We start from the raw sequence: 25,859 nt of genomic DNA on the forward strand, positions 1-25,859 counted from the left end.
TGAAGCAATAAATTTAGATCTTTACCGGTTCAGCCTTGATTGCAATATGAAATTTCGGTTTAGCTATAATAAAACCCGAAAAACCGGGATTGATACTTAAACCGTACCGGGTTTGAACTCTGGTTCGGTAGGTTAGAGTAGTACACACTCGTGACTTAAACTCGCAATTGAAACCTAAAACGTCGCGACTCTCTCTGCTCTCCGCAAAAAAATGGTTCTACTTTTGGCTTAAAAGAGCCATGTTTTTGAGTCTTTGCCATGGCGGGTTTCATTAGGCGCAAAGGAAACTTATTATTTCGGTCTCAAAACTTAACTGCGGTCTACTCCAAGGTGGGTAACTTTCTCCTCTTCGGATTCTCTCGTTTAGTTGATTTAATCTCTTTGCGGCAATTGGTCGAACACTTCATCTGCGGGTTTCTTCTCGTCTCTAGTTGCAGAGAAGTAACTGCACGCTTGCTGAGGGAGTCATGGAGAAGTGTTCTACCATCCGTCCAGTTATTGATGAAGATATAAATTCAGGTGCTTTTGTGTTTTTGTTGGTACTTGTAAGCTGGATTGGACGTAACTACAAGTTCAAAGTTAAAGGTTGTTCCTTTTTTGTTTTTTTTCTTTCTTTATGGATTGATTTTGACAGTTGATACATCGAAGTGGAAGAAGGTACGAGCAAGTGATGCTGGAATTAGAAATTCAATGATCCCAGAATCCTCTATGAATGTCTTGAGACTCCTTAGACGTCAAGGTTTGTATTTTGTATGTTTTAGGATTTAGGTTTACTGTTAGCATTGATGTGGAAGAGTAAGAAGAAGCTGAACTGTTTGATCATTGCCTTAGGTTTCGATGCATACCTTGTGGGTGGATGTGTAAGGGATTTGATACTACATAGAGTGCCAAAAGACTATGATGTGATCACTACAGCTAATCTTAAGCAGGTTTAGTGCATTTATTTTCTGATTATGTTACATTGTTTAGGACTTTATGTATTATGGCTTCACGTATCTCGTTTGTTTTGTAGATCCGACGGCTGTTTCATCGTGCTCAGGTTATTGGGAAACGGTTCCCTATTTGTCATGTGTGGATGAGAGGTTCAATAATTGAGGTCAGTTTTATGGCCATATAATTTTATGCTTTTCGCAGTTTTCTTTGTGTATTACTTGACACTTCTCTTATAGGTATCCAGTTTTGATACCGTGGCACACAGTGACAGTGAGCCTGAAAATGATTTGGAGAAGCCTTTTCCACTAGCTATCGAGGCAGACAAGAATAAAAGCCTCTTCAAATTGTATTCTGGTTGCGATGTAAAAGACTTCAATCGTTGGAGGAATAGCTTGCAGCGCGATTTCACAATTAACAGGTGTAGTTTCTGAAATACTTGTATGTGCGGAAACGGACTGTTGTATATTTGGCTGAATCATACACTCCCAACTTATTTGTGGTATTTAAATCTTGGTGCAGTTTATTCTATGATCCCTTTGAACTTAAAATTTATGACTACACCAACGGAATGGAAGACTTGACGGATCTTAAGGTGACTAACTCAGCTTACTTTTCCTGGATACATCTATTTGTTTTTTCTTATGTTATTAATCATTGTTTGCTATTGCAAATGCAGCTTCGTACACTTATCCCTGCAAATTTTTCATTCAAGGAAGATTGTGGTATGCCCTTACATATTGTACTCACGGCCTTGTATCTAGACAGTTATGTAGTTTAAAGTCCTAACCATTGTGTCATGGTTTTATTTCCAAATACAGCTAGAATTCTTAGGGGGTTAAGAATTGCAGCACGATTGGGTCTATCATTATCAAATGATGTTGAGACTGCAATACCTGAATTTGTATCTTCCGTTGCGAATTTGGACCAGGTACTTTGACTGCTTGAACTGTGATATACTTGGAATCACTTCCTTTTTGTTAAATGAAATATGTTCATGGTCTCAGCTATTAAAATCCTCCTCTGTCTTTGCTCAGTTTAGATTAATCATGGAAATGAATTATATGCTTGCGTATGGAGCTGCTGCTCCTTCCATCCTTCTTCTCATGAAGTTCAAACTACTTCACGTGTTACTTCCTTTTCAGGTATGTCATTTGTCAATCTTCAACTATCTCTCTCTCTCTCTCTGTCTCTTCATTTTAACACTTTTAACTTGGATAAATTTGGATTTCAGGCAGCTTACCTGGAACAAGCTAGTGAAACATCTCTATCGAGTTCCTTGCTAGCGGTACGTGATATCTTCATGCAGAAGCATTTTATAGTGAATCCATTTTGATATTTCTGAGTTTTGTTTATGGTTTATGTAGAGGTTATTCTCCAATATGGACAAACTGATTTCCTGCGATCAACCTGCAGATTCCAAACTATGGTGCGTCATATCTGTATATCAATGGGAATATGAATCTTCTCGTCGATGAGCTCTGGTTAATGTCTTGATTTGTTTTACACAGGATTGCAGTGTTAGCTTTTCACATTGCACTAGTGCGTAACCCCCAGGAGGCTATTGTGGTGCGCGCTTTCGCTGCTTTGCTCTACCATAGAGACTGGAGCAAAGCTGTTGAATTTGCTAGAGAAGATGAAACTTCAGTAGTCGGATACACTCCTGAGGTATATAAATCTTTGAGAAGGAGATCTGATGAAGATCTTGTTGAAGCCGTTTCAGAATTCACATGTCTATTAAAAGATACTCAGTACGTTCTGACTGGTATAGAGGCTCTCCGCGAATCCCTATACCTATACCCGGATTTCAAATTCTCTGGTCTGGTTAGTACAAAGTGCATATTTACTTCTCAGTATGAGTACACAGATTCATTGTGTTAAGACATATATTCTTTATTCAAGTATGCTAATCTATGTTTGAATCAAACCAGCTAATAATGGTTATAATTGATGGATGTGGTTTTTCAGGTGTTCATACCGAAGAGAAAGGGGAGAGATGTAGCAGAAGGGTTTGCGAGATTGAGTGATGTCAAATCATACGAAAGCAAAAAGGAGGGATTCTCTATTGACTATCTCTCACTTGGGAAGGGAAATCCATGCGAAGTAAGATTTGTTCTTGGCAAAATCATTCTGGACACCATCACAGAAGGTATCGTCATGGAACCTCTAAACTCAGTCAAGGAGCAAAGCACCAGTGAGCAAATTGTTCCAGCGGCTTGCTTGGAGAAGAAGGATGAGTTGGTAGTTTCTAAATCCTCCAAGGAGGATAACAACAATCAAGCTCCAGTCCATGGCTCAAATGCATCATCTGTTTTAAAAATTTTGAAGAAGACGAGAGAAGACAGTGAGAACAAGAATGATCAAGAGACCGAGGTATGTCCAAGAACCCTTACTGGTCCAGCAAAGAATCAAGATCAGTCTGTAGTTCAAAAGCTGAAAAGACGGCGTAGCAAAGAAGCACCGGTCTCTGAGCCGCCTAAGCAAAAGACTTCAAAGAGGTCGAGATCAGATGACCAAGAGGCGTTTGGAAGTCTCTCTGTTTCAGCAGCAGAAAATCAGCATCAGAGTAATAAGCATGGCAAAAATGCACCGATCTGTGAGCCGCCTAAGCCAAAGACTTCAAAGAACCGTTCAAAGGAAACACAAAAAGTAAAACACAACGACTTGCCTGTGAAGGAGCTTCAAGAAGCAAACAGCAGCTTTGTTTCTGACAAATCTATGAGCGATCTTCTAAAAGTTCTTGAGAAATCAAGTCAGCACGCGTCTAGCAAAGAGGAGAGCGACTCCTTATCATCAGAGAAGACAAAGAGACCAAAAAGTCTCTCAAGTCTGTTCAGGTGAAATTGGTAACCCTACTCGTGTTTGGGGGCCTGAAGTCAAGCTGCACCTTCAGAACGAGTCAGAAGGTCTCTCGTCAGTCACGGTCTCACTTCACAATTTGTAGGTACGACATGTTGTTGTAACTTGAACCAATTTGTTTCTTTTCGTTTTTATTTGGTCACTGGTAGAGAGAAATTTTGGCCGTGAGTAATATAATAGTCGCAAATTAGATATTTATTCGTATCTTTGTTTCATTTAGATTTCAAATAATTTTCTTCCTTTCTATCAAATCAGATTCATTCACGATTCCATCGTTCTTGTTCTTTGGATCCTGTTTACTACACATTTGTTCAATTTCTTTATACTTAAATGAAAACGATTTATTGTTCTAGACGTTTACAAACTAAATATACCAAATCTGTGATTTTCTTAACATTTAATCCATAATTTGAAATGAAATTTTTTTATAGGAGTTAAGGAATAAAATGCCATTTTGAACATAATATAAAATATATCTCAATACTAAAAATTTATAGTGTAAAGGTTAAATTTCTAATAGACTCTAAAATATACAATCAATTTTTTTATTATTATTATTTTGTTCAACATCTTTGTGAATGTTATATTTGTATTTGTGTGAACGAGTAAATTAATTAGCGTCACAATTTCATATATAGAATAAAGGTTGTTTTTTTGTCAACAACGTACAAGATCAGCTCAAACGAGCCAATTGGAAATAAAATCGTTTACAAAAAAGTTTATATAATTAAGAATAGCTACAATATCCCAATTCGCTATTTGCAAGAGTTATGAAGAATAGATATTATAGAGATGATACAATATTAGATGCTTGTGCTCGGAAAAATCAATCCTATGGTTGGTCATCTATATTGATAGGGTTGGATCTTATTAAGAAAGGGTCACGGTACATAGTGGGAGATGGGAAGAACATACGACTTGGTATTGATAATATTTTCGATTCTGATCCTCCGAGACCAGTACAAACATTAAACCCTCACACTACGTTACTCCTTGAAAAGCTGATCTCAACTAGTGGCGATATTCAGACCTGGAACAAAGAAAAACTAAAGATTTTCATTCTAGAAATAGAGCATAATTCGATCCAAAACATTCATCTATCTCTGGCTAAAGACATGGATGAACTTATATGGAACTACTCAAGATCGGGTCAATATACTGTCAAAACGGGATATTGGTTTCTCACTCATTACCCTTTTGATCCTGGAGACATACCTTTAACACCACATGGATCGGCAGAGCTCAAAAACAGAATCTGGAGATTGAAGATCCTACCAAAAATAAAACACTTCCTTTGGCGAATTATTACAAAAACTTTACCAGTAACCACAAGATTACGCAAGAAACGTATGAATATTGAATCAAAATGTCCAAGATGCAAACAGACAGACGAAACAGATCACCATGCCTTATTCTCATGTCCTTTCGCAGCTATGACATGGCGGATGTCAAGTACAACACTTTTGAATATCAACCAACTACCGGCTTCCGTTGAGGAGATGATATCTAACATCATATCACTATCAGCTAAGACAACAAACTCGTTTGATTCCCTACTACCTTTTTTCCTTCTGTGGCGAATCTGGAAGGCACGGAATAACATCATCTTTAATAACTACCGCGAAAGTGTAACCAAAACTGTTCTTATGGCCAAATCGGAAACGAAAGAATGGATTAAAACTATACAACCTAAGGAGTCAGCACACAACGCCGGTCACAACATACAACTTTGGAAGCCATCAACCTATCCGTTTATAAAATGCAATTTTGATGCAGGGTATAATGATCAGGCGAAACAGGGTACATGTGGATGGATTTTCAGGAATCATCAAGGAGAATCGTTGATGTGGGGTGCATCAAAAATATATGCAGGATCAGCTTTGGAGGCTGAAACAAAAGGTCTCCTTATATCTTTGCAACAAGCTTGGGTCAGAGATTATCATTCAATAATCTTTGAAGGAGACTGTGAAGTATTGATTAACATGGTGCATAAACGACAGCCAAATGGTTCTTTACGAAATTTATTGAAAGATATTGACCTGTGGGCATCACGTTGGAACAATATTTCTTTTAACTTTGTCAAGAGAGAATGTAATAATGTGGCTCATGTATTGGCTAAGAATGGTTGTATTGACAATAATTTTTACGTTAATTCTGTAGTAAAACCAGTTTGGCTCTTAGAAGCTCTATGTAAAGACAATTGTTAAATTAATAAAGTTAATCTTTGTGGAAAAAAAAAATTAAGAATAGCTACAATATATATATATATATATATATATATATATATATATATATATATTTACCCAAGCATGTTAACGAGATCCTATATGACAACCATTAACAAGAGTTCAATATTCCTAAATTATGTGTTATAATGAATGATGTTTGCGTTGATGAAAGAGATATTCATAGCCAGTAATTAAAAGTGAGTGAAATCTGTTGAAAACCCTCAAATCTTAATCTTCGTCGATTTTGTGGTAACATCGAATTAAACGGTGATAAAGAAAACATTATGATCATTAACTGTTTATCGATCTTGCACTGACTTATAAAATGCAATTAGGTAAGTTCGATAAACAACAATGATCAAGTAACATCATACATTTATTTCTTTGTCACAGTATAATTCTATGTTACCAAAAGATTAACGAAGATCAGATTTAAGGGCGTTCATGTGAATTCAGTATGATGGTTTAGTTGTCTAATGTTGTGTTCTAATAGTACAAGTTTGAATCCATACTGTGTACTTTATGAGTCTTCTTTTATTTTTCTTGACTCATATTTTCCTTTTATTTTGCTCACATTTTTCTTTTGTTTGGCTCACATTTTCTTTTTGTTCTTTGTTCTATAGACTTTTTTATATACATGTGTTTTAATTCGAGAAAATATGGTTTCCAAATGAATATTTTTTATATAGGCTAATTATATGAATAAGTCTCTTTGTATCAAATGTATACAATCTATAGGACACTTACAACAAGATATTAATTAGTAACTAAACAGCTAGCATAAATCAGAAGAAATATAGAACACTTACAACAAGAGATTTTGCAGAATCTCCCTCTACTAAAATCAATGTGCAGAGTCTGGATTTTTCCCCTCCAGCTTCTTTAGCATCATCTAATTTTTCGACGTAAACCATGCCAAGATTTGCTATTTCAGCATCTTTGTCATGCTTAGAAGTTTTTCATGGAAGCACTGCTTCGCCAGAAAAAAGATTCTCATCTAGAAGAAACATAAAACAACAAAGGAATTAAACATTACGTACATCACTGACCTAACAAGGCAAATTAAACATGTGCATACATTTCTTTAGAATATAGGCTAATTATATGAATAAGTCTCTTTGTATCAAATGTAAGATTTCAATATGTTTAATCCAAACAATTTGAATTTCAATATCCAATTGTATTATATTCTCTAGATATTTTAACATACATCTTTCTAAATTTATAGAATTTTCTGTAATTCTTGATCTAAATGAAAATTTTAGAAATAATAATAATAATGTAATATTCTAACTTTAAATATAAAATTTTAATAAAGATACTAACAATTTTTTTATCATAACTAGACAACTTATACTGTGAATTTTTTGATTTAACAATTTTTTTAAATAGAACGAAATTTGATGGTGCCTTAGGCCATCATTAGTGGTGGTTGCTTCCCCCAAATTCCTTTAATAAAAAATACAAACAGGAGAGAGAAAGAGAAGAACCGTTGCTGAAGTTACCGGGGAAAGAATCGTTGCTCAATATTTTTCAACACATGTCAATTTCTTACTAGTCATATATTAAATATTAATTTTTTTCTTTGAGCAACGGTGACATGTTCTCTCCAGTAATGATGCTTTTAATAATACTACAAATTAAGAGGTTGTGTTAACATATCTATTATATTTTTCATCAGTCTTAAAAGCCTTCACCAATCGGGGCCATAGTATTAAGTTATTAACAATCATTCCATCATTAGTTGGATTTAGTTTTAGAGTAAATTGCAACACCATGTAATTGTAAGGGCATGTGATAGTTTTCACCATTACAAAAGTAAAAAAATAATGAAAAATAGGAGCGAGAAGTAGTGAAAAGTGAGAATCAATTGTCAAATGAAATTTTTTGAGAACTTCATGAGAGACTACACATACATGTGGCAACAGATAATTGATTTAAATTTTTATTTTTCTTAAAATTTAAATAAATAACTAAATTAATCAATTAACATTAAAATAATATATTTGAGAGACCGTGGAAATCTCTCCCCACTGCAAATGCTCTAATTATGCTTTTGAAACTTCACAATATAGCTCATGACAAAGATATTTCCCGAGGAAGTAGCTAAAGATAAACCAAAATAGAATTAACTTCTTCCAAAGATAATTGATGTTATTACAAAAGAACTATCTTCGCGGTTCAGAAACCATCTAAGGTTTATTCTATCTCAAAACTGTCCATGCTGGATGTCCAAATACAAAACCAAGAACAAAAATCCTTCTCGAACAATTTGTAGTATATGGAGTTCGGGCAACGCTGGTCACACTTATAACAAATCGGTCGAGTATGACTATTGTTGCCAAGAATTTTCATCGATTCAGAGCCAAAATAGAACGTGTAACCTGACTTGACGTAAATGGAAGATTCAAATATACACTCGAGGTGGACAGTGATGCAACATTTGTTGCATGAGTAGAACCATTCTCTTGGATTTACTTCTTTCTCGCATACTTCACACCAATATGCTTTCTCTGCATCTTCTCCGTAGCATAGTGAGAGAGGATGTGCATCATATTTGTAATTTAACTCATACGGAATTGTAGCGCATCGATAACACATAGCAAATGAACATGTAGTGCATTGTAGATAATACTCACTACGAACACTATCTTTGCAGCCAGGGCAATAAATGATACCTTTTCTTGAATATGATGTTGAGATGAATATAGGATGCTCATGATTTTTGTGGGTGAATAACTCAGGAACTAAAATGCAACGAACATCTAACTGAAAGTCATCATCGTCGCAATCAGTTTTTGATGAGCATTTGTACCTGAAACCAGTGGACTCACGGGCACAAGTCGAACAACTTGTGGAATTGTAATCGAATATGGGAGAAGGGTCTAGAACCAGAGGATGCTTATGCAATGCATGAGCCAATTTTCTAGGAAGACCAGCACATACCTCATGAAGAAAGAACTCACATTGTATACAATTGTAGAAATCATAAGAGTCTATACGAAGGATGCACGCTTGACATTGTTTCTTTGCGTCTCGAACACTATCATACTTCTCAAGCTTTAGATGATGTTCATGACAAAAGTACTTTATCATATTATCACCCACTTTCTTGAATGGCGCAATATCTTCACTTTCATCGGGTTCTTCTGGTTCCCATTCGAGTTCTCTCCCGTCCCAAACGTTCCTATGTGTTGCACATTTCGAATGGGCAACATAAGAACAACCTTCATGATCGCAAGAATACTGGCCATATTTGATGTCGACCATCTTGTAGCAAACTCGACAAGATGGAGTTGTGGGTGGAAGGAAAGGAGTGTGAGAGAGACGATGTGGGTGACGCGTGATTTTTATGACACGCGGTATGTCAATACAACTCTTATGAACCACATAGTTGCATTGGAAACAAGCATAACTTGGTTCCAACAAACTAACCAGCCCACAAGCTACACATGGAATTAAGAGGGGCCAAGGGAATAAAGAGAGTGAATGATGATGGCTTTTTGGTTTTGCGATAGTAAGAGTTGGAAAACCGTGGGAGCAAGAAAGATCCAAACAAAAGTTACATATAGAACAACAATAGAATTGTGATCCATCTCCCAAATCATCTCCACACCAATTACATTTCTTGAATATGTAACCATGTTCGGCTTTGTTAGATATGATCTCTATTTGAGTGGTGAGGGTGAGAGGATGTTAAAGGTGATAAGGGTGTGTCAGCTTCCTCGGATACAAATGACAAGTATCGTGGAACTCCACATCGCAAGTAGTACAAGAGTAATAGAAGGTAGCCAACGGTGAGGGTTCTTCTTTGTCGCACGCGAAGCAACCTGATGGAGGGATTCTTCCAGCTCTACGGGAAAGGGTGTGAGGGTGGGTTGGATGAGATAAACGGCATATTGGCTCTTCCTCATCAGCAGCCATTTTTTTTTTACAGTTTTGGTTATGATCCAATATGTTTGTATGAAACAGATATACTCACACCTCTCCCATCGTGTGGAGATGACTTCACTAAATGTGGGCACAAGTTAACATGGTTAGCGAATAAATAATGTAGACTCAATATACAAATTATATAAAGTACAAATTGTACCAATACAAATGACACAAAATTAAATTTATAGACAACTTCATTAAAGTTTTCTCCATGATCTGTGTCTCTCCAGACTGTCCATATCAACGATTAACAATAATTTATTTTGGCCAACGAATTTATCACTACAAGTGTTTTAGTATTAACTAAATTAGAAGAATACGTAAGAGTTACAGGGTGTTTTGATCTTACTTTCAAACATTAATATAGAAAGAAAATGAAAAGTCTTTGTTTATTTGAAAGCATGGAATTGTGAGCAGTCGACAACTTGTCACGGAAACCAACGCGAGGGTGGTCGGTCCCGTTCACCCCGCGACCATTGACTTTAAATAGAGTGGGTTGGGCTTCAGTATGGTTTCAATAATTAAGCTTATGTATTTGAGATCTAACTGTGACACACAAATTAATATGAAATTTGCCTGACTTCACAAGATTGATAGGTCCATCTATTTTGTCATCGTATAGGTTTGAGTAATTTTGAACATGGTAAACAATACCAGTCTACTTACCAAATCATCACTAGGGTTATCACTTATCAGGGTCTGATAACACTAGCAATGGGCTAACAAATTACTTTGCTTTGTGTAATCACTGATTCGTTGATATATCTGGTCTACAGTGAATAATTACTTGTTTCCCCGTAACTGTTTTGGCGACAAGTCGTCGCTGAAATATACCACAGAACCAATAACTACTAAACAAATAATTAGTAACCATGATACAAACAATCAAAATGTTGTTTCTCGTCGTTAGTAACTAGAACTTCAGCAACAATGAAATAAACATGGTAATTAAACAACAAGCTTTACGCTTCTTGTCAGTCATTCTGCCTGAACATCAAAATTTAGTATTCGATCATCAGTTTATATTATTTTCGGTTTGGTTTTGGCTTTCCGGACAAGCAATTATATTTAGTACTTTAGTAGGATTAAAACTGATTCCGGTTTTTGGGTGGACGGTTTGGATCGGTTGGTTCAGGTTTTCCAGACTCCAGACTGGATAATATTTCGTTAGTGCTAATCAAAGCCTACACGAAATTATTCATAACCACATCGTAATACTATTTTGAACAATAATATCAAAAGACATATCATTAGAAAAATAAAATCCGCAGACTGATAGTATGGAACTGACAGTTTGAGTCATATAAACTAGCCTAACCTAATCAATGAGTTAAATCCGAACGACCAAATCAGCTAGTTTGGTCCAGTTCTTTTGTGCATGACAAACAATGATATTTATTTACCCACGAACAACAATGACAAGACATGGTCCCCTCTTTTTCTTAAGTCTTAACATATATACGCGTTTGGTTTGAAAAATATTTCCTTTTCTACTTATAATTACTTTATCAAAAATCCTAAATGATAAGGAGGCTCCCCCATGTTCACGGTTTCATTCCCTAGCATTACCCGTTATGTCTAGATTTTCGTAAACATTGACTATTCCTCCTTTTATGCTTATGCTTATATGATGGTAGATGACTAACTTTTTTGGTGCTGAAAAGTACAAAACATTTTTTTTTAGAGTATATGTAGTAGATAGCACAATTTTTAAAAGAAATTAAGGAACTACCATTTGACCAAATAGTACCCAATATATACAGTATTATTGTCTTCATCTTCTCCATAATACCTTTTTTTTTTTTTAGTTCAAAGATACAACAACTTCCATTTCTGTTCATCTTCATCCCTTACTTTTTTTCTTCTCTCTTTTTAACCATTAACTACAGTTATGAAGACCAACACCACCATCACTTCCTCTCTTTTCATTCTCCAACTGCTCTTGATTCTCCACCTTTTTTACCTCTCCTATGCCATCAACAGTAGTGTTATCCTAACTCTCTACATACTTATATGTGCATTCTCCCTTTAATAGTCAAAGATCTTCATTTTTATTTCACTGAATCTCAAATTCTAAGATCTCCGTCGTCTTTTGTTTTTATAACATGTATTTTTTTTGTATTACACGTTATTTATTAAGATCACATGTAATGCTGATACATCTTTTGTTTTTGTTTGAGGGCAGTTTTGATTTTTCACATCACTGAAAAATGGTAGTTTCCAAAGTTTTGTGACTCAGTGGTATTTTCTCAATTCTTTTTGAGTCTAGTGGTAGTTACTAATATTACTCTTTTTTTACTAGTTTTTGTTTTGGTTCGAACAAGTTTTACAAGCACGTTGCACTTTGTCAGTTGTCTAAGGCCATCATTAATGGGAGAACACACTATGTGTTCTAAGCCCAAAAAAATTAATAAAAAAGTGAATAGTGGGTTTAGATCAAATTTTCTGATCTTGAATAAGAACTGATCCAAACCCAGTTCTCATTTGTCGTGGCTCATCCTCATTGGTCGATATGTTTTGGAAAGAAAGAAAAATTTTCATTTCTTCCCTTCTATCCGAAATCGAACGAAGCTTCTTCACTCTCCCTCTCAGACCAATCGTGATTTTGCATACTCCGGTAATCGATCTCTGTCTTTGAATGCTTTTCAATTCTAGATTCCTTGATGGGTTCTCTTATTTTTCTTTAGTTGAATTGATCTGATGATCAAGTTTCGTTTTTTTCTTCTGTTTGTATTAATTTCAATCAAACGTTTTGGATTGGCTCTGCTTTGGGGTTAAAGTAGATAAGAATTGAAGTTGAACACTTTGTGGGAGAGTATAAGTTTTGTAGCAAGTTTGAATCTCTAACTTTGTGTCCTCTTTGAATTCTTATTCTAGCGAGGGAGAAAGTTCAGCAATTCCTGAATGCAGCCATAACAGGGTTAATCTGGGCTCTCCAGAGGTGTTCCTGTTGATTCTGAAAGTGAAGCTGGCACGCCATTATGTTTTGTTGTTGTTGTTGTTGTTCGAGATTTTGAGTTTCTGATGCTTAGTTTCTGGCGTTATTGTTCACTTTCAGATCGGAAGTGACTACGAAATCTGATAAGAAGTTCGATAAGAAGCTTCAATTCTACACAAGTAAGCCCTGATCCGTTTGTTTAGTTCTTGGTGTTATTGTTCAGGCATTGTAGGAGAGAACATTGGAGGATTATGAATCTTTCTTGGAAAGTTTAGACCAGAAACTTAGCAGAATTGAAGCTGCTAAAACAGAATTGTAGCATTCTTGAGATTCATTATCTGTACCATGGTGATGCTAGTGTACTATTTGTTCGTTGGTCTTCAATATTCATATGATACATGAATATTCATGTAGCTTCAGTATGGTTGGTAAATTGTATAAACTTCCATGTTTTTTCTTACATTATTTCACTATATCTTTATTTTAAGAACACCAAAATTAGTTCCCCCATTTTTTTTACCTATGATCTTAACAACTGATCTTAGATTATTTTCACTATATATTTAATCTAAGAACACAAAAAAAAGTTCTCCCATTAAAGATGCCCTAAATAGAAATATCATCTTAGTTTTTGGTAAAAGAATATAGAAACACTGTACAGACAAAATTAATAAACAAGATCGACTAAAGTAAATAAAACCTCAACCATACTTTAGACGTTGGTCAGAAGTTTTGCCTCTTTTCCATTCATTTTTTTTTGTCTTAACTTTCGATTCAGATCCAATTTGTTTAGCCATGCTCTGAAGAATATATAATCCGAACCGGAATGATTATTTCCATTAATTGAACTTCTTTCTCTAAGCTCACACATATGCATATTGAGCCACAACGCCTTATTGATATGACTTAAAACTCAATATTCTCTTTCCCTCCTCCAACTTTTCTTGGTTCTTTACCTAGTCACATGACTTTTTTTACTCGAAGGTGGAAGAGATTTTGGGAGGACAACCTCACTTTTGTCCACCCGAACTATGTTACTTTTATGATGTTATTATTTCAGGCCCCATAACAATACTTAGAGGCCAACTTCCGAGAACCATATCCTGAACAAATTGCCCTCCGGCAATCGAGCCATTAACCAAAACAAAGACATTTTTTGTGACGAGCAATCTTCAAAAAAAAAAAAAAAAAAAAAAAAGAGTTGTGAAATCTGATGATTTGTCTTGAATAGAGAGCACAAAACCATAACTTCATTTTCTCAATTAGCATCCTATGATTTTTCATTTTTTTTTAAAGTTACAGTAGTCAATACATTTTGATGGAAATACCCTTGAGTCGACATAATTTTACTGTTTATGTGCTTAATCGAAGGACAGTGTTTTCATGCTAGCTAGTGGTGATGGACAACAATAACTTCTGAACCATTTTTTTATTGTTGTTGCAAACTTTCACAATGTTTCCAAAATATTTAACAAGTTTTAATTGGAAAGCTTCAGAGGTTCTCAAAAAATTTCAAATTGTTTTTCTAAAAAAAGCTAGCAAAATTGTTGTTGATAATAAACATGCATAGTACATCTCGTTTTCAGAATATATTTTTCAAAAATAACCGTAAATATTAAAAATATCTTTTTAAACATAAATACAACAGTTTATTTAGCAAGTTTTAAAATTTTGACAATCAAGCCAGAAAGAAAATCACAAGCAGGCTTTCGAAAACTTCCATAATTCTCTAGAAACTTTTACGCGTAGCCAAATTATTTATATACATTTTTAAACTCTAAATCGTGAAATTAATTTAAGCTCTGATCATTAATTCAAAATAACTCTCACAGACACATGCCAGCAAAATTCCAAATACTACTTTATTAAATATTCACATATACAAAAAAATAATTTCAAATGGGAAATACAAGATAGTAAATCTCTCACGGGCCAGCATATAATTCTCAGTACGGAATCTGGTCTGGTCTCCCTAACGAATTTTTCACTGAACAGAGGACTGAGAGAGCATGATTAGCTCTGTAAATGTGATTTAATTAATAAGTTAAGATTATTGATTGTTAATTATATTCTTACTCTAAGAATATTAATTAATAAGCTAAGTTTTTAATCAAAAAGTTGGTTAGGGGAGCGCATATGGAGCGTACGATTTCGTCTTAAAAAAAAGTCGAAGCCACTTAAAAAAAAAAAAAAAAGAATAATAAAAATTTTGAAATAAGAAAGAGAAGAAACGAAGCCACATGCCTTGAACCAAAGTTACCGTTTGTCTTATACAAACTTAGAAGTAAATCGTTTCTTTCCCCTAATCATCCAACGGTTATATTCTCATCCTAGCCGTCCCTTTTTAAAAATTAAACACTTTTTCTAATATCTTTTTTTTTTTTTTTTTTATCTTTCTTCTTTTGCTTATTTCATCCCCTTGTTCAGATTCGTCTGTATCAGACTTTTAGATTCTCTTCGTTTTCTTAATGCTCTTCTCCTTCTTGTTCTCTCTTTGTGGGTTTCTCTTGGAATAATCAAAATTTTAAAAAATGGTTAATTCATGTGAGAACAAAGTCTCTGTTGTTGAATCCACTACAACTACGATTCTTCAAGGTAAGTCTTGTATGAGAATTTCGAGGTGTCTTATATACCAATGGAGAATTCTGACAGAATGTGTTGTGTTCTTTCTTTTGTTCTGTTTAGATGAAACGAGAAGTAGAAAAATCGGACAAGAGATGATGAAGAGAGAGAAGAGAAGAGTGTTGGGTGTGATTAACCATAATAATCTTGTTGGTGGTGCAAGTGTTGTTACCAAGAGAGGAAGCTTATTATTATCTAAGTACGTTTGATTTAACTTCAATCTCTAATCTCACAAGTTTTTCTCTTGTAATCTGATTGTGCTTATGGGTTTTGATTAATTTGAATCAGTAATCAAGAAGAAGAAGGAATTCAAAAGAAGAAGTTTAATTCTCTGCGTCCACCAGTTACAAGGTATATAAAGATTGAATCTTTTTCAATTTGTGTTTCATTTTGTTTTGATTTGAAAAAGATAGAAAGATCTAAGATTGTTTTGAATCTGCAGATCTGGAGTTGAAGAGGAGACTAAGAAGAGGCTGAAGCCAACAGTTCCAAGTTCAAATGATTTTGGTGACTCTATATTTGTTGATGAAGAGGAAGATGAGGCTACATTGGACCAACCGATGCCTGAAGCTGATCTAATGGTAAAACAAGAACATTCACAATGCTGAATTTGTAGCTTTAGTTCAATCTATAAATCAATGATTTTAATGGAAACTTTGATTTGGATAGGAGGAAATTGAGATGGAGGATGTAACAGTGGAAGAACCGGTTTTGGATATTGATGTCTTAGATGCGAAGAACTCACTTGCAGCTGTTGAATATGTCCAAGATCTTTACGCATTCTACCGAACAATGGAGGTAAAGTATTGTTTTACTGTATCTGTGTTTTGAAGTGGCTTGAGCGCTTGTTTAAGATAGTTCTTTGATTTGAATATGCAGAGCTTTAGCTGTGTACCAGTAGATTATATGATGCACCAAATCGATTTAAACGACAAGATGAGAGCAATACTAATAGACTGGTTAATCGAGGTAATATGATCCACAACATTTTACAGTTCTCTCTCTCTCTCTGCATTGTACTGTGTAGTTTTGATAGAGGCTTATGTAAAATTTTCAGGTACATGACAAGTTTGATCTGATGAACGAGACACTGTTTCTCACAGTGAATCTCATAGATAGATTCTTGTCCAAGCAAGCTGTTATGAGAAAGAAGCTTCAGCTTGTAGGTTTAGTGGCTTTGCTCTTAGCTTGCAAGTACGAAGAGGTTTCTGTTCCTGTTGTTGAAGATTTAGTACTCATTTCAGACAAAGCTTATACGAGGGAAGACGTTCTTGAGATGGTAAAGACTAGGGTGGTTTTTTACATACAAGCTTCATTTATGTTGAGACATTCTCTGATTGAATGATTTTGTTTCTCTCTAACAGGAGAAAGCAATGTTGAGCACTTTGCAATTCAATATTTCGTTGCCGACACAGTACCCTTTCTTGAAGAGATTTCTTAAGGCAGCTCAAGCAGACAAGAAGGTAAGTTATAAAGACAATTTATCTCATGAATCAGTTTTAAATAGAAGTCTTAATTTAGAAAAGGAACTAACTGTTGAAACTGAAAAACAAAACAGTGTGAGGTCTTGGCATCCTTCTTGATAGAGCTTGCCCTTGTAGATTACGAGATGCTTCGGTTTCAACCATCATTATTAGCTGCCACATCTGTGTACACTGCTCAATGTACACTTGATGGTTTCAGGCAATGGAACAGTACATGTGAATTCTACTGTCATTACTCTGAAGATCAGCTCATGTAAGTCTCTCTCAAATAAACTGATCTTTTACAAAGATCATTATCCTTTGACAAAAGACTGATCTTTTAAATTGTAATCACAGGGAATGTTCACGGAAGCTGGTGAGTCTTCATCAGAGGGCGGCGACGGGAAACTTGACAGGAGTATATAGGAAGTACAACACATCCAAATTTGGGTACATAGCAAAATGTGAAGCTGCACACTTTCTAGTACTGTCCTCCTAGTCTCATCATCATTTTTTTGAAAAGCCAAAAGGCCAATTAAGTAGTTTTGTATAGCTTGTTGACATAGTTCCTCATTTCACCTTGTAGCACAAATAACAAAAAAGAGAAAAAAAGCCAAGTTCAATTTCTTTACTTCTATTGTAACAATCTCTTCACTTCACTTAAAATGATTATATCATTCTTTTACATGAAATGTTTTACAACGTATGTTGTTTTTAATGGTTTGTGTATCACTGTTTGTCTTGTAGGTAAATACAAAAATACATTTCAAAATCTATGTGTATTAAATGTATTTTTGTATTTGAGATACTTGCAAAAACAGCGTCGTTTTCGTTGTTTTAACTTTGACCTGTTTGAGATCTCTCTCCCACCAACTCTCTCTTTCACACTTCACTTCTACATCATCAGATATATTATAAAGAAAAAAACCAAAACTTTTTGAAGATTCTTCAAGATCAACGACAATGGCGGCGACGACGAACTCATTCCTCATCGGAAACCAAACTAAGATCCCTTCCTTGAAACCCAAATCAATTTCCCAATCTTTTATCCACTTCACCAAACCCAACACCATCAACCTCACCACCACCACCAGAAGAAGAACCAATTCCGTTTCAATCCGATGCGCTTCCGCTTCAACCGCCGTCGGATCCGAGCAACGGGTCTTCAATTTCGCCGCCGGTCCAGCCGCATTACCCGAAAACGTCCTCCTCAAAGCTCAATCAGATCTCTATAACTGGCGTGGATCTGGTATGAGTGTCATGGAGATGAGTCACCGTGGTAAAGAGTTTCTCTCAATCATTCAAAAAGCCGAATCTGATCTCCGTCAGCTTCTCGAGATTCCATCGGAATATTCCGTTTTGTTCTTACAAGGTGGCGCCACAACTCAGTTCGCTGCTCTGCCTCTCAATCTCTGTAAACCCGATGACTCTGTTGATTACATTGTTACTGGATCTTGGGGAGATAAAGCTTTCAAGGAAGCTCAAAAGTATTGTAACCCTAAAGTGATTTGGTCTGGTAAATCTGAGAAATACACTAAAGTTCCATCTTTTGATGGGTTGGAGCAGAGTACGCACGCCAAGTATTTGCATATATGCGCCAATGAGACTATTCATGGAGTTGAGTTTAAAGACTACCCTGTTGTTGGAAACCCTGATGGTGTTCTTATTGCTGATATGTCTTCCAACTTCTGTTCCAAGCCTGTGGATGTATCCAAGTTTGGTGTGATTTATGCTGGTGCTCAGAAGAACGTTGGTCCTTCTGGTGTCACTATTGTGATCATTCGAAAGGATTTGATTGGGAATGCTAGAGATATCACTCCGGTGATGCTTGATTACAAGATTCATGATGAGAACAGTTCGTTGTACAACACGCCTCCTTGTTTCGGGATTTATATGTGTGGTCTTGTGTTTGATGATTTGCTGGAGCAAGGTGGTTTGAAAGAAGTGGAGAAGAAGAACCAGAGGAAAGCTGAGTTGTTGTACAATGCGATTGATGAGAGTAGAGGGTTTTTCAGGTGTCCTGTTGAGAAGTCTGTGAGGTCTTTGATGAATGTTCCTTTTACGTTGGAGAAATCGGAATTGGAAGCTGAGTTTATTAAAGAAGCTGCTAAGGAGAAGATGGTGCAGCTCAAGGGACATAGATCAGTGGGAGGTATGAGAGCTTCCATTTACAATGCAATGCCTTTGGCTGGTGTCGAAAAGCTTGTAGCTTTCATGAAGGATTTTCAGGCAAGGCATGCTTGATTCTTTTTTTTTGCTTTCTGGTCATCTTGTTGTGTATTAAGCTTTGATGCTTATGATTTTTGAGTTTTTTTCCTTTATTTTGTCTGTACTTGAATTCCAATTGTCTGTTGTGGATTTTTTCCAATAATAATAAGTTGAGATGCTAGGTTTCAATTTCAAGCAAGAATCATTTACACTTTTATGGTTGTCTGAGACTCTTGAGTTGAGACTGAAGACAAATGAACTGATGACAACTTCCAAGTAGTCAAAATCTTGTGTTAAACAACTTATTGAGAAAATGCTGAGATTAGCTTATGATGATAAGCAAATACAAACAAGGATCATCTTATGATGATAAGCAAATGCATACAAGGATCAGCTTATGATGATAAGCAAGTGCATACAAGGATCTCATGCTGTGCAGATAGTGTGTCCTTTCTCTGTTTCTCCTGCTGAGACTGATGGTCCTGTTTCCAAGAAGCGAGTAAATAAGTGATTCAGGTTTTCAAAATCCCAACTAAACTGTAATTTTAGATTCTTTATATGAGAGTTCACTGTGAGCGTGTAAGTTACCGTTAGAATGTGCCCCTTTGTAACCATCAGCTACATGTCGAAAGAACTCTTTGGTAGCATCTGCATATTCATTCAAGAATAATCACTACTACATCCAGCCAGAAGAACAAAAATATCTGCAAACTCACCGTGTTTTGTTGTAAGAGACGGGTCTTGCCCATCCATGACCCTGATCAGTTTTGCAGGATTTCCAGCCACCACGCTTCAAATACAAAGAGGGTGTCCATTGTTACTAAACAAAACATTGCCAAGTCATGAAGATTTGTCAGATGCATTTTTCTCTTTTATACCAATGGGAAGGAACGTCCTTTAACACAAGTGAACCTGCAGCTACCATTGCTCCAGCACCTATGCTTATGTTGCCAAGTATAGTCACACAAGCTCCAAGCAATGCACCTTCACCTATTTTTGGGTGACGATCGCCGGTTTCCTTTCCGGTTCCTCCTAATGTCACACCCTGTGACAGTGAAAACTCAAGTAGCCTTGAAAAGCTAAAAAAAATCCTGATTTCGGTAATGCAATGATTTGGAGAATACTGTAGATGCTTACGTGTAAGATTGAGACACAATTTCCAATTACAGCAGTCTCACCAATAACCACTCCAGTTCCATGATCCAACAATATTCCCTGCCCAATTCTTGCCGCTATGCAAAAAGAGATATAAACCAATATGTATAACCAGCAATCAATTCACTGATAAACTCATCAACTAATACACCAGAGAGGGGAAATTGAAAATAATGAGAGCAAGATATGAAGCTCAAACTCTACCTGGATGAATGTCGATTCCAAAAACCTGAGAGAAAAACCACAGCATATATCAGACATTGAGATAAAAGATACACCTCAAGCGAGACTCTAAATGCAGTAACCAAACGACAATGACTGCGAAAACTACCTCGCTTATCCGGCTTTGCAATGCAAGAGCTAATAGTATCCGCCCTTCATTCCACAATTTATGTGCAACTCTATATGCTTGCAACGCATGATACCCCTGTAGAACAAAACCACCTCAGCAGTCACTTCTTCCTAGTGAGAAATGTTCTGTCTCTAAAATTCGATCAAAGATTTTTTACCTTCAGATGTAAGATGGCAGAACTATACGACAAACAAGCAGGATCCCGGTCTTTAAATGCCTGCAAATCATTGAATCACATGAGGAAACAGCCTCAAACAAACAAAGATCATGTCTTTCACATGTACTAGATAAGTGCTTTTACCTGAATATCATGGCGAATAGAACTCTGAATACCTTTGTCATGCATCATAACACCATAAAATATATCCAAGAGTTGAGTAGCCAACAAAGTTGGGTTTTGGAGACGGTTGGCTAGAACAAACCCTAAAGCTTGCTCCAAACAGTCATGAGCCAAGATACCAGCATACAAGAAGCTACTCAAAATAGGCTCTTTCTCTGCCTGTAACCACAACAAGCTTCAGCAATGTAAGATACCAAACTATATAAAGCATAGAACACTAACACTGCACTCAAACTTGAATGCTTTCAATCAAACAACATTCAAAGTCAAAACATCAAGAGAATCTCAAACTTCAAAGTGTATCCATGTGTGATGATGATCAATGGGAGGGGATTGAACATTCAAGTCCTATGATTTGGTCGGATTAAATATCAAAGCTTGCAAGGAGACAAACAAGACTGACTAATTCCTAACCCTAATGAAGACAGTTACTACTAGTATAACAACTGTGGGTTAACATAGAGACACAAAACCATAACTTTTTTCTTCTAAATAAGACTAAGAATCGATGAAGCAGAGAAAGTGTTAGAATTGAGGGTAGACCTCAAGCTTAGCTTCTTCTCTGATAGCATCCCAGATAGGATCAGAACCAGAATCAAGCAAATTCGAGTCAAACTCTGACTTATGCATTCCCTTAGCGTAAACCTCGAAGCCCCTCTCGAAAGGAAGCTCATCGCCGTTCATATCTCCCGGGATAGTTTACAATACACTTCCCGGAAGACGATGGAAGAATCACAAACTCTATTGATTGGAGGAGAGAAAAGAGAAAAGAGAAAAGAGAATGAGAAAGTGTTAAAAAAAAGGAGGCTACTTTAATGGATATGATGCGAAACTGACAAAACCCTTTATCATCTTTTAACTTTTGATTCTCTATTGATGGTCGTTGTTGTTTGGTTTCTCGTTGTAAACAAGTCATATGTTGTGTTGTGTTGTGTCCAGTGTCCACCGCTTTGAAATGGTTCTACGATGATATCATATCATTGTTGTACTGTAATTATTTTTATTTTTATTTTCCTTTGGCCTTATCTGGTCGCGACCGTGATTGTGTCCAAGTTCGTAATGTGATTAGGGGGTCTCTCTTAATCGTATTCCTCGGTGAAGATGATTAGTGGAATTTGTAAAAACTGTACAAGGTAGAGAGACACACCACAAATTATGCCAACTTGTCTTATATTTATAGATTGATTATATAAAGAAATGTCTCAGGTCGCCGGATAAGGTCATATATTCGTACTCTAATCCCATGGATTCTTTAAGCCTTAACTTTATTATTACTTCTTTTGATTCCGATGGCTACACAAACTTGTACTTCATTCCTAATCAACACTTATCACTTTGTCTTTGATTGTATCCAAGAACAAGATCATGCCAAGCATTAATATCATCCATCCATATTTGGGTGACACAGGACAAAACACAAAGTTTGTAGATCCCAACAAGGAGAATGGTAAACATAACAACATAAATAGTATAAACGTGTACCTCTAATTGTGGCTTAGGACGACACCCGTATTGGGAAAAATGGATAGCTCGAAGAATTACAATCACTTTGGCATTTCTCCGGTCAGTTTATATCATATACAACAACGTTAATTACGAGGCATGATTATCCTTAGCTTATTTAATTTGTAATCCAATCGTTTTGACTGAACACTTGAGTGTTCCTGGAGAGTCCAGAGCAGAATCAAAACCTGTCTTGATCAATTCAAAAAGAGCAAAAAATTTCAATCCAACAAAGGGCAACTAGAGTGAGATTTAAACCATGAGATTCTTGTTAACCAAAAGGGCATTCAAAACCTTCACCCCACGTTTCCAGAGACTCTGGTTAACACATACTTCCTTCTCCTCAACCTCAGACTCCGGCGGATATTGCGGCGATTCTGAGCCGGGATCATGGAGAACTATGGAGGGTCTACTCCGATCGCCCGCAAATTTCTCTCCTTTATCCCCAATCACGTTCTTGGAACGATCCGCCAAGGTTTACAGAGACAGAACCTCTCTTGTATTTGGTTCGGACAATCACACTTGGTTCCAGACTTATCAGCGTTGTCTCCGTCTTGCCTCTGCTCTTACCCATCTCGGAACCTCTCCTGGCGATGTGGTTAGTCTTTAAAAATTGTTCAATTTCTGCTCCGATTAGGTTTCCGATGTAGTTTTAGTGATAAAAGAGGATCCTTTTTTTTAGGTTGCAGCTTTGGCTCCGAATGTTCCAGCTATGCATGAGCTTCACTTCGCTGTACCAATTGCTGGTTTGATTCTCTGTCCGCTTAATACTCGACTTGATCCTTCCACATTGTCAGTTCTGCTAGCTCACTCCGAGGCGAAGATCCTCTTTGTTGATCAACAGTTACTTGAGCTTGCTCATGGAGCTCTTGATCTTCTTGTCAAATCAGACAGAACAAGAAAAAGTCCAAAGCTTGTGTTGATCTCTCAGTCCAATGATGATGATGATGAGAATGATGAGAGCTCATCAAGCTTTGCTTCAAAGTACTCTTTTGATTACGAATATGAAACTCTGGTTAAATCCGGAAACAGCGGATTTGAGGTGATCAAACCGAGAAGCGAATGGGATCCCATTAGTATAAACTACACTTCAGGGACGACTTCGAGACCTAAAGGCGTAGTGTATAGCCACAGAGGAGCTTATCTCAATTCTCTTGCGACAGTCTTTCTTCACCAGATGTCTATTTATCCGGTCTATCTATGGACGGTGCCGATGTTTCATTGTAACGGATGGTGCCTTATTTGGGGAGTAGCAGCGCAAGGCGGTACTAATATCTGTCTTAGAAAAGTCTCTCCTAAGTTGATCTTTAAGAACATTGCTATGCATAAAGTGACTCACATGGGAGGAGCCCCTACGGTTCTGAACATGATTGTGAACTCTCCTGTGACCGAACATAAACCGCTTCCTCACAAGGTTGAGATCATGACAGGTGGGTCACCGCCTCAACCGCAAATCCTGGCAAAGATGGAAGAGTTAGGTTTCAATGTGTCTCATCTTTATGGTTTGACAGAGACATATGGTCCAGGGACACACTGCGTGTGGAAACCTGAATGGGATTCTCTTTCTTTGGAGGAGAGAAGTAAGTTAAAGGCTAGACAAGGAGTGCAGCATTTGGGTCTAGAAGGGCTCGAAGTGAAAGATCCGGTTACAATGGAGACTGTACCTGATAACGGTTTAACCATGGGTGAGGTTATGTTCAGAGGAAACACCGTGATGAGTGGATATTTCAAGGACTTAGAGGCAACAAGAAAAGCATTTGAGGGAGATTGGTTCCACAGTGGTGATCTCGCTGTGAAACATCCGGACGGGTACATAGAGATAAAAGATCGGTTAAAAGATGTGATCATCTCAGGAGGAGAAAACATAAGCTCGGTGGAGGTGGAAAGAGTTTTGTGTAGCCATCAAGCGGTTCTTGAAGCAGCTGTTGTAGCACGTCCGGATAATCACTGGGGACAGACTCCTTGCGGGTTTGTGAAACTGAAAGATGGGTTTGATGGTACCAAACCCGAGGAGATTATTGGTTTCTGTAGAGATCATTTGCCTCATTACATGGCTCCAAAGACTATTGTTTTCGGAGACATACCTAAAACCTCGACGGGTAAGGTACAAAAGTATCTTCTGAGAAAGAGAGCCGATGAAATGGGGAGCTTGTGATTGCCATGTAAGAAAAAAAAAAAAGAAAAAAAACATGGTATGTAGTTAATGTTTGTGTATATATAAGGAAACAAAAATGTGAGAATCATAAACCACCGCGTGAAAAAGAAAGAAACAGATCAGCCATGGATATGATTTGGCTATAATTAGATTTGTTACGCGGAAAGGCCAACGATTTTGTACCTCACAAAAGATTTACAAGACATTAATAAAGAAAGAAGAAGCTTAATAGAATATTCCGCCGTGTCTGAAACGGGTCCAATTCGTAGGAAGGTTTCAAACACAATCTTACTTATCTGTCTTTTTTTTTCTTCTAAATCTCTCTATTATAAATCTGCATTTGGACTCTTTAAACAAAATCATCAACTCATCCAAACAGAAGAAGAGAAAAGATTTTGTTTGTTTTCTTTTTGAGAAGATTGTTTATACTTTTCTTGATAGAAAAAATGGCATCGAACGAAGCTGGAAGGCCATTGCCGAAATTTGGAGAATGGGATGTGAATGATCCGGCGACGGCTGATGGATTCACGGTGATATTTAGCAAGGCCGGTGAAGATAAAAAGACAGGAAGGAGTTCGACCAAGACGAATTCGCAGAGGAAACAAGATAATGATAAACCAACGGTCAAGAAATGGCTCTGTTTCACTTTTGCTTGATATTTTTTTTGTGGTTTTTGTTTGTAAGAGAACTTAGCTTTGAGCCTTATTGAGAGCCCTTTGACAACTTTTGTGTTAGAACTTTTGTCATTTTGTTTCGTAGTCATCTAATAAACAAATGATAAGGTTTTGTTTCCTAATGATAGATTTTCACTTTTATAATACAGAATCAACAAAATGACAAAACTCATAAAAAGTATCTTTGATTTTGTGGGGAACACCAAGTTCTTGAACATCTTTCTTGTTCAAATTCAGACAAAATGTGTTCTTCTTTCTTCCTTACAAAACAGTTCTTTAATCTCTCTTGCTTTTCGTTTTTTACGGCAAAAAGCTTCATATAGGTTTAATGGCAAAATCAGAGGAAAAAAATCCACATTTAGCCTCTAACTATGGTTTGCACCTAGGGTTTTCGCTCACATATACTTGTACAAAAAGCAAAGGAAATTTACATGTTGGGGGAGAGAGGCTATCGCACACACTAAATAAGGCTCGCTATTAGTAAAGCCCAATAGGT

The 25,859-nt window shown here is 36.5% G+C and overlaps 5 protein-coding genes and 2 pseudogenes across 11 annotated transcripts; 5 read left to right on the top strand and 2 right to left on the bottom strand.

Moving 5' to 3' along the window:
- The first annotated feature begins 126 nt into the window (after positions 1-126).
- On the top strand, positions 127-4,059 carry LOC104747583 (uncharacterized). Of its 3 annotated transcripts, none has more exons than XM_010469235.3 (14): positions 127-330; positions 432-519; positions 635-739; positions 832-929; positions 1,013-1,096; positions 1,170-1,351; positions 1,453-1,525; positions 1,610-1,655; positions 1,752-1,861; positions 1,968-2,075; positions 2,165-2,218; positions 2,298-2,359; positions 2,442-2,754; positions 2,899-4,059. In XM_010469235.3, the coding sequence occupies exons 1-14, from the start codon at positions 259-261 to the stop codon at positions 3,769-3,771; spliced, it is 2,268 nt and encodes a 755-aa protein (XP_010467537.1). In that variant the 5' UTR covers positions 127-258; the 3' UTR covers positions 3,772-4,059. The 3 variants fall into 3 exon arrangements, with proteins under 3 accessions (XP_010467537.1, XP_087345365.1, XP_087345366.1); XM_087489239.1 differs by having other exon boundaries at positions 164-330; positions 1,178-1,351; XM_087489240.1 differs by having other exon boundaries at positions 185-330; positions 1,178-1,351; positions 1,973-2,075.
- A 4,157-nt stretch (positions 4,060-8,216) lies between these two features.
- LOC104748812 (uncharacterized) lies at positions 8,217-9,953 on the bottom strand (annotated as a pseudogene).
- Positions 9,954-15,138: 5,185 nt separating this feature from the next.
- On the top strand, positions 15,139-17,694 carry LOC104747584 (cyclin-B2-1-like). 2 transcript variants are annotated; one of them, XM_010469236.3, is made up of 10 exons: positions 15,139-15,486; positions 15,577-15,712; positions 15,802-15,864; positions 15,956-16,094; positions 16,183-16,311; positions 16,393-16,482; positions 16,571-16,792; positions 16,878-16,976; positions 17,072-17,250; positions 17,334-17,694. In XM_010469236.3, exons 1-10 carry the CDS (start codon positions 15,423-15,425, stop codon positions 17,473-17,475), a joined length of 1,263 nt encoding a protein of 420 aa, XP_010467538.1. In that variant the 5' UTR covers positions 15,139-15,422; the 3' UTR covers positions 17,476-17,694. The 2 variants fall into 2 exon arrangements, with proteins under 2 accessions (XP_010467538.1, XP_087344759.1); XM_087488633.1 differs by lacking the exon at positions 17,334-17,694 and having other exon boundaries at positions 15,264-15,486; positions 17,072-17,254.
- A 99-nt stretch (positions 17,695-17,793) lies between these two features.
- Positions 17,794-19,379, top strand: LOC104747586 (phosphoserine aminotransferase 2, chloroplastic). Its single transcript, XM_010469238.3, has one exon. The coding sequence runs from the start codon at positions 17,940-17,942 to the stop codon at positions 19,218-19,220; it is 1,281 nt and encodes a 426-aa protein (XP_010467540.2). The 5' UTR covers positions 17,794-17,939; the 3' UTR covers positions 19,221-19,379.
- Positions 19,380-19,422: 43 nt separating this feature from the next.
- On the bottom strand, positions 19,423-22,081 carry LOC104747585 (serine acetyltransferase 2). Of its 2 annotated transcripts, none has more exons than XR_015582334.1 (10): positions 21,575-22,081; positions 20,993-21,190; positions 20,849-20,908; positions 20,671-20,766; positions 20,544-20,568; positions 20,322-20,416; positions 20,063-20,216; positions 19,901-19,974; positions 19,773-19,832; positions 19,423-19,666 (listed from the first exon to the last, which is right to left on the bottom strand). XR_015582334.1 is itself a non-coding variant. In XM_010469237.3 (10 exons), exons 1-10 carry the CDS (start codon positions 21,713-21,715, stop codon positions 19,611-19,613), a joined length of 972 nt encoding a protein of 323 aa, XP_010467539.1. In that variant the 5' UTR covers positions 21,716-22,081; the 3' UTR covers positions 19,423-19,610. The 2 variants fall into 2 exon arrangements, 1 of the variants encoding a protein (XP_010467539.1); XM_010469237.3 differs by having other exon boundaries at positions 20,063-20,229.
- Positions 22,082-22,265: 184 nt separating this feature from the next.
- Positions 22,266-25,485, top strand: LOC104747587 (isovalerate--CoA ligase AAE2). Of its 2 annotated transcripts, XR_015582702.1 has the most exons (3): positions 22,266-23,132; positions 23,217-24,962; positions 25,131-25,485. XR_015582702.1 is itself a non-coding variant. In XM_010469239.3 (2 exons), exons 1-2 carry the CDS (start codon positions 22,794-22,796, stop codon positions 24,687-24,689), a joined length of 1,812 nt encoding a protein of 603 aa, XP_010467541.1. In that variant the 5' UTR covers positions 22,266-22,793; the 3' UTR covers positions 24,690-25,485. The 2 variants fall into 2 exon arrangements, 1 of the variants encoding a protein (XP_010467541.1); XM_010469239.3 differs by having other exon boundaries at positions 23,217-25,485.
- Positions 25,136-25,485, top strand: LOC109129028 (protein NOI4 pseudogene; annotated as a pseudogene). The gene has a single exon (XR_015582703.1). The product of XR_015582703.1 is annotated as a protein NOI4 pseudogene (transcript).
- Positions 25,486-25,859: the final 374 nt, after the last annotated feature.

Source organism: Camelina sativa, chromosome 15 (assembly GCF_030686135.1).
Source record: "Camelina sativa cultivar CO46 ecotype springtype chromosome 15, ASM3068613v1".
NCBI lineage: Eukaryota > Viridiplantae > Streptophyta > Magnoliopsida > Brassicales > Brassicaceae > Camelina > Camelina sativa.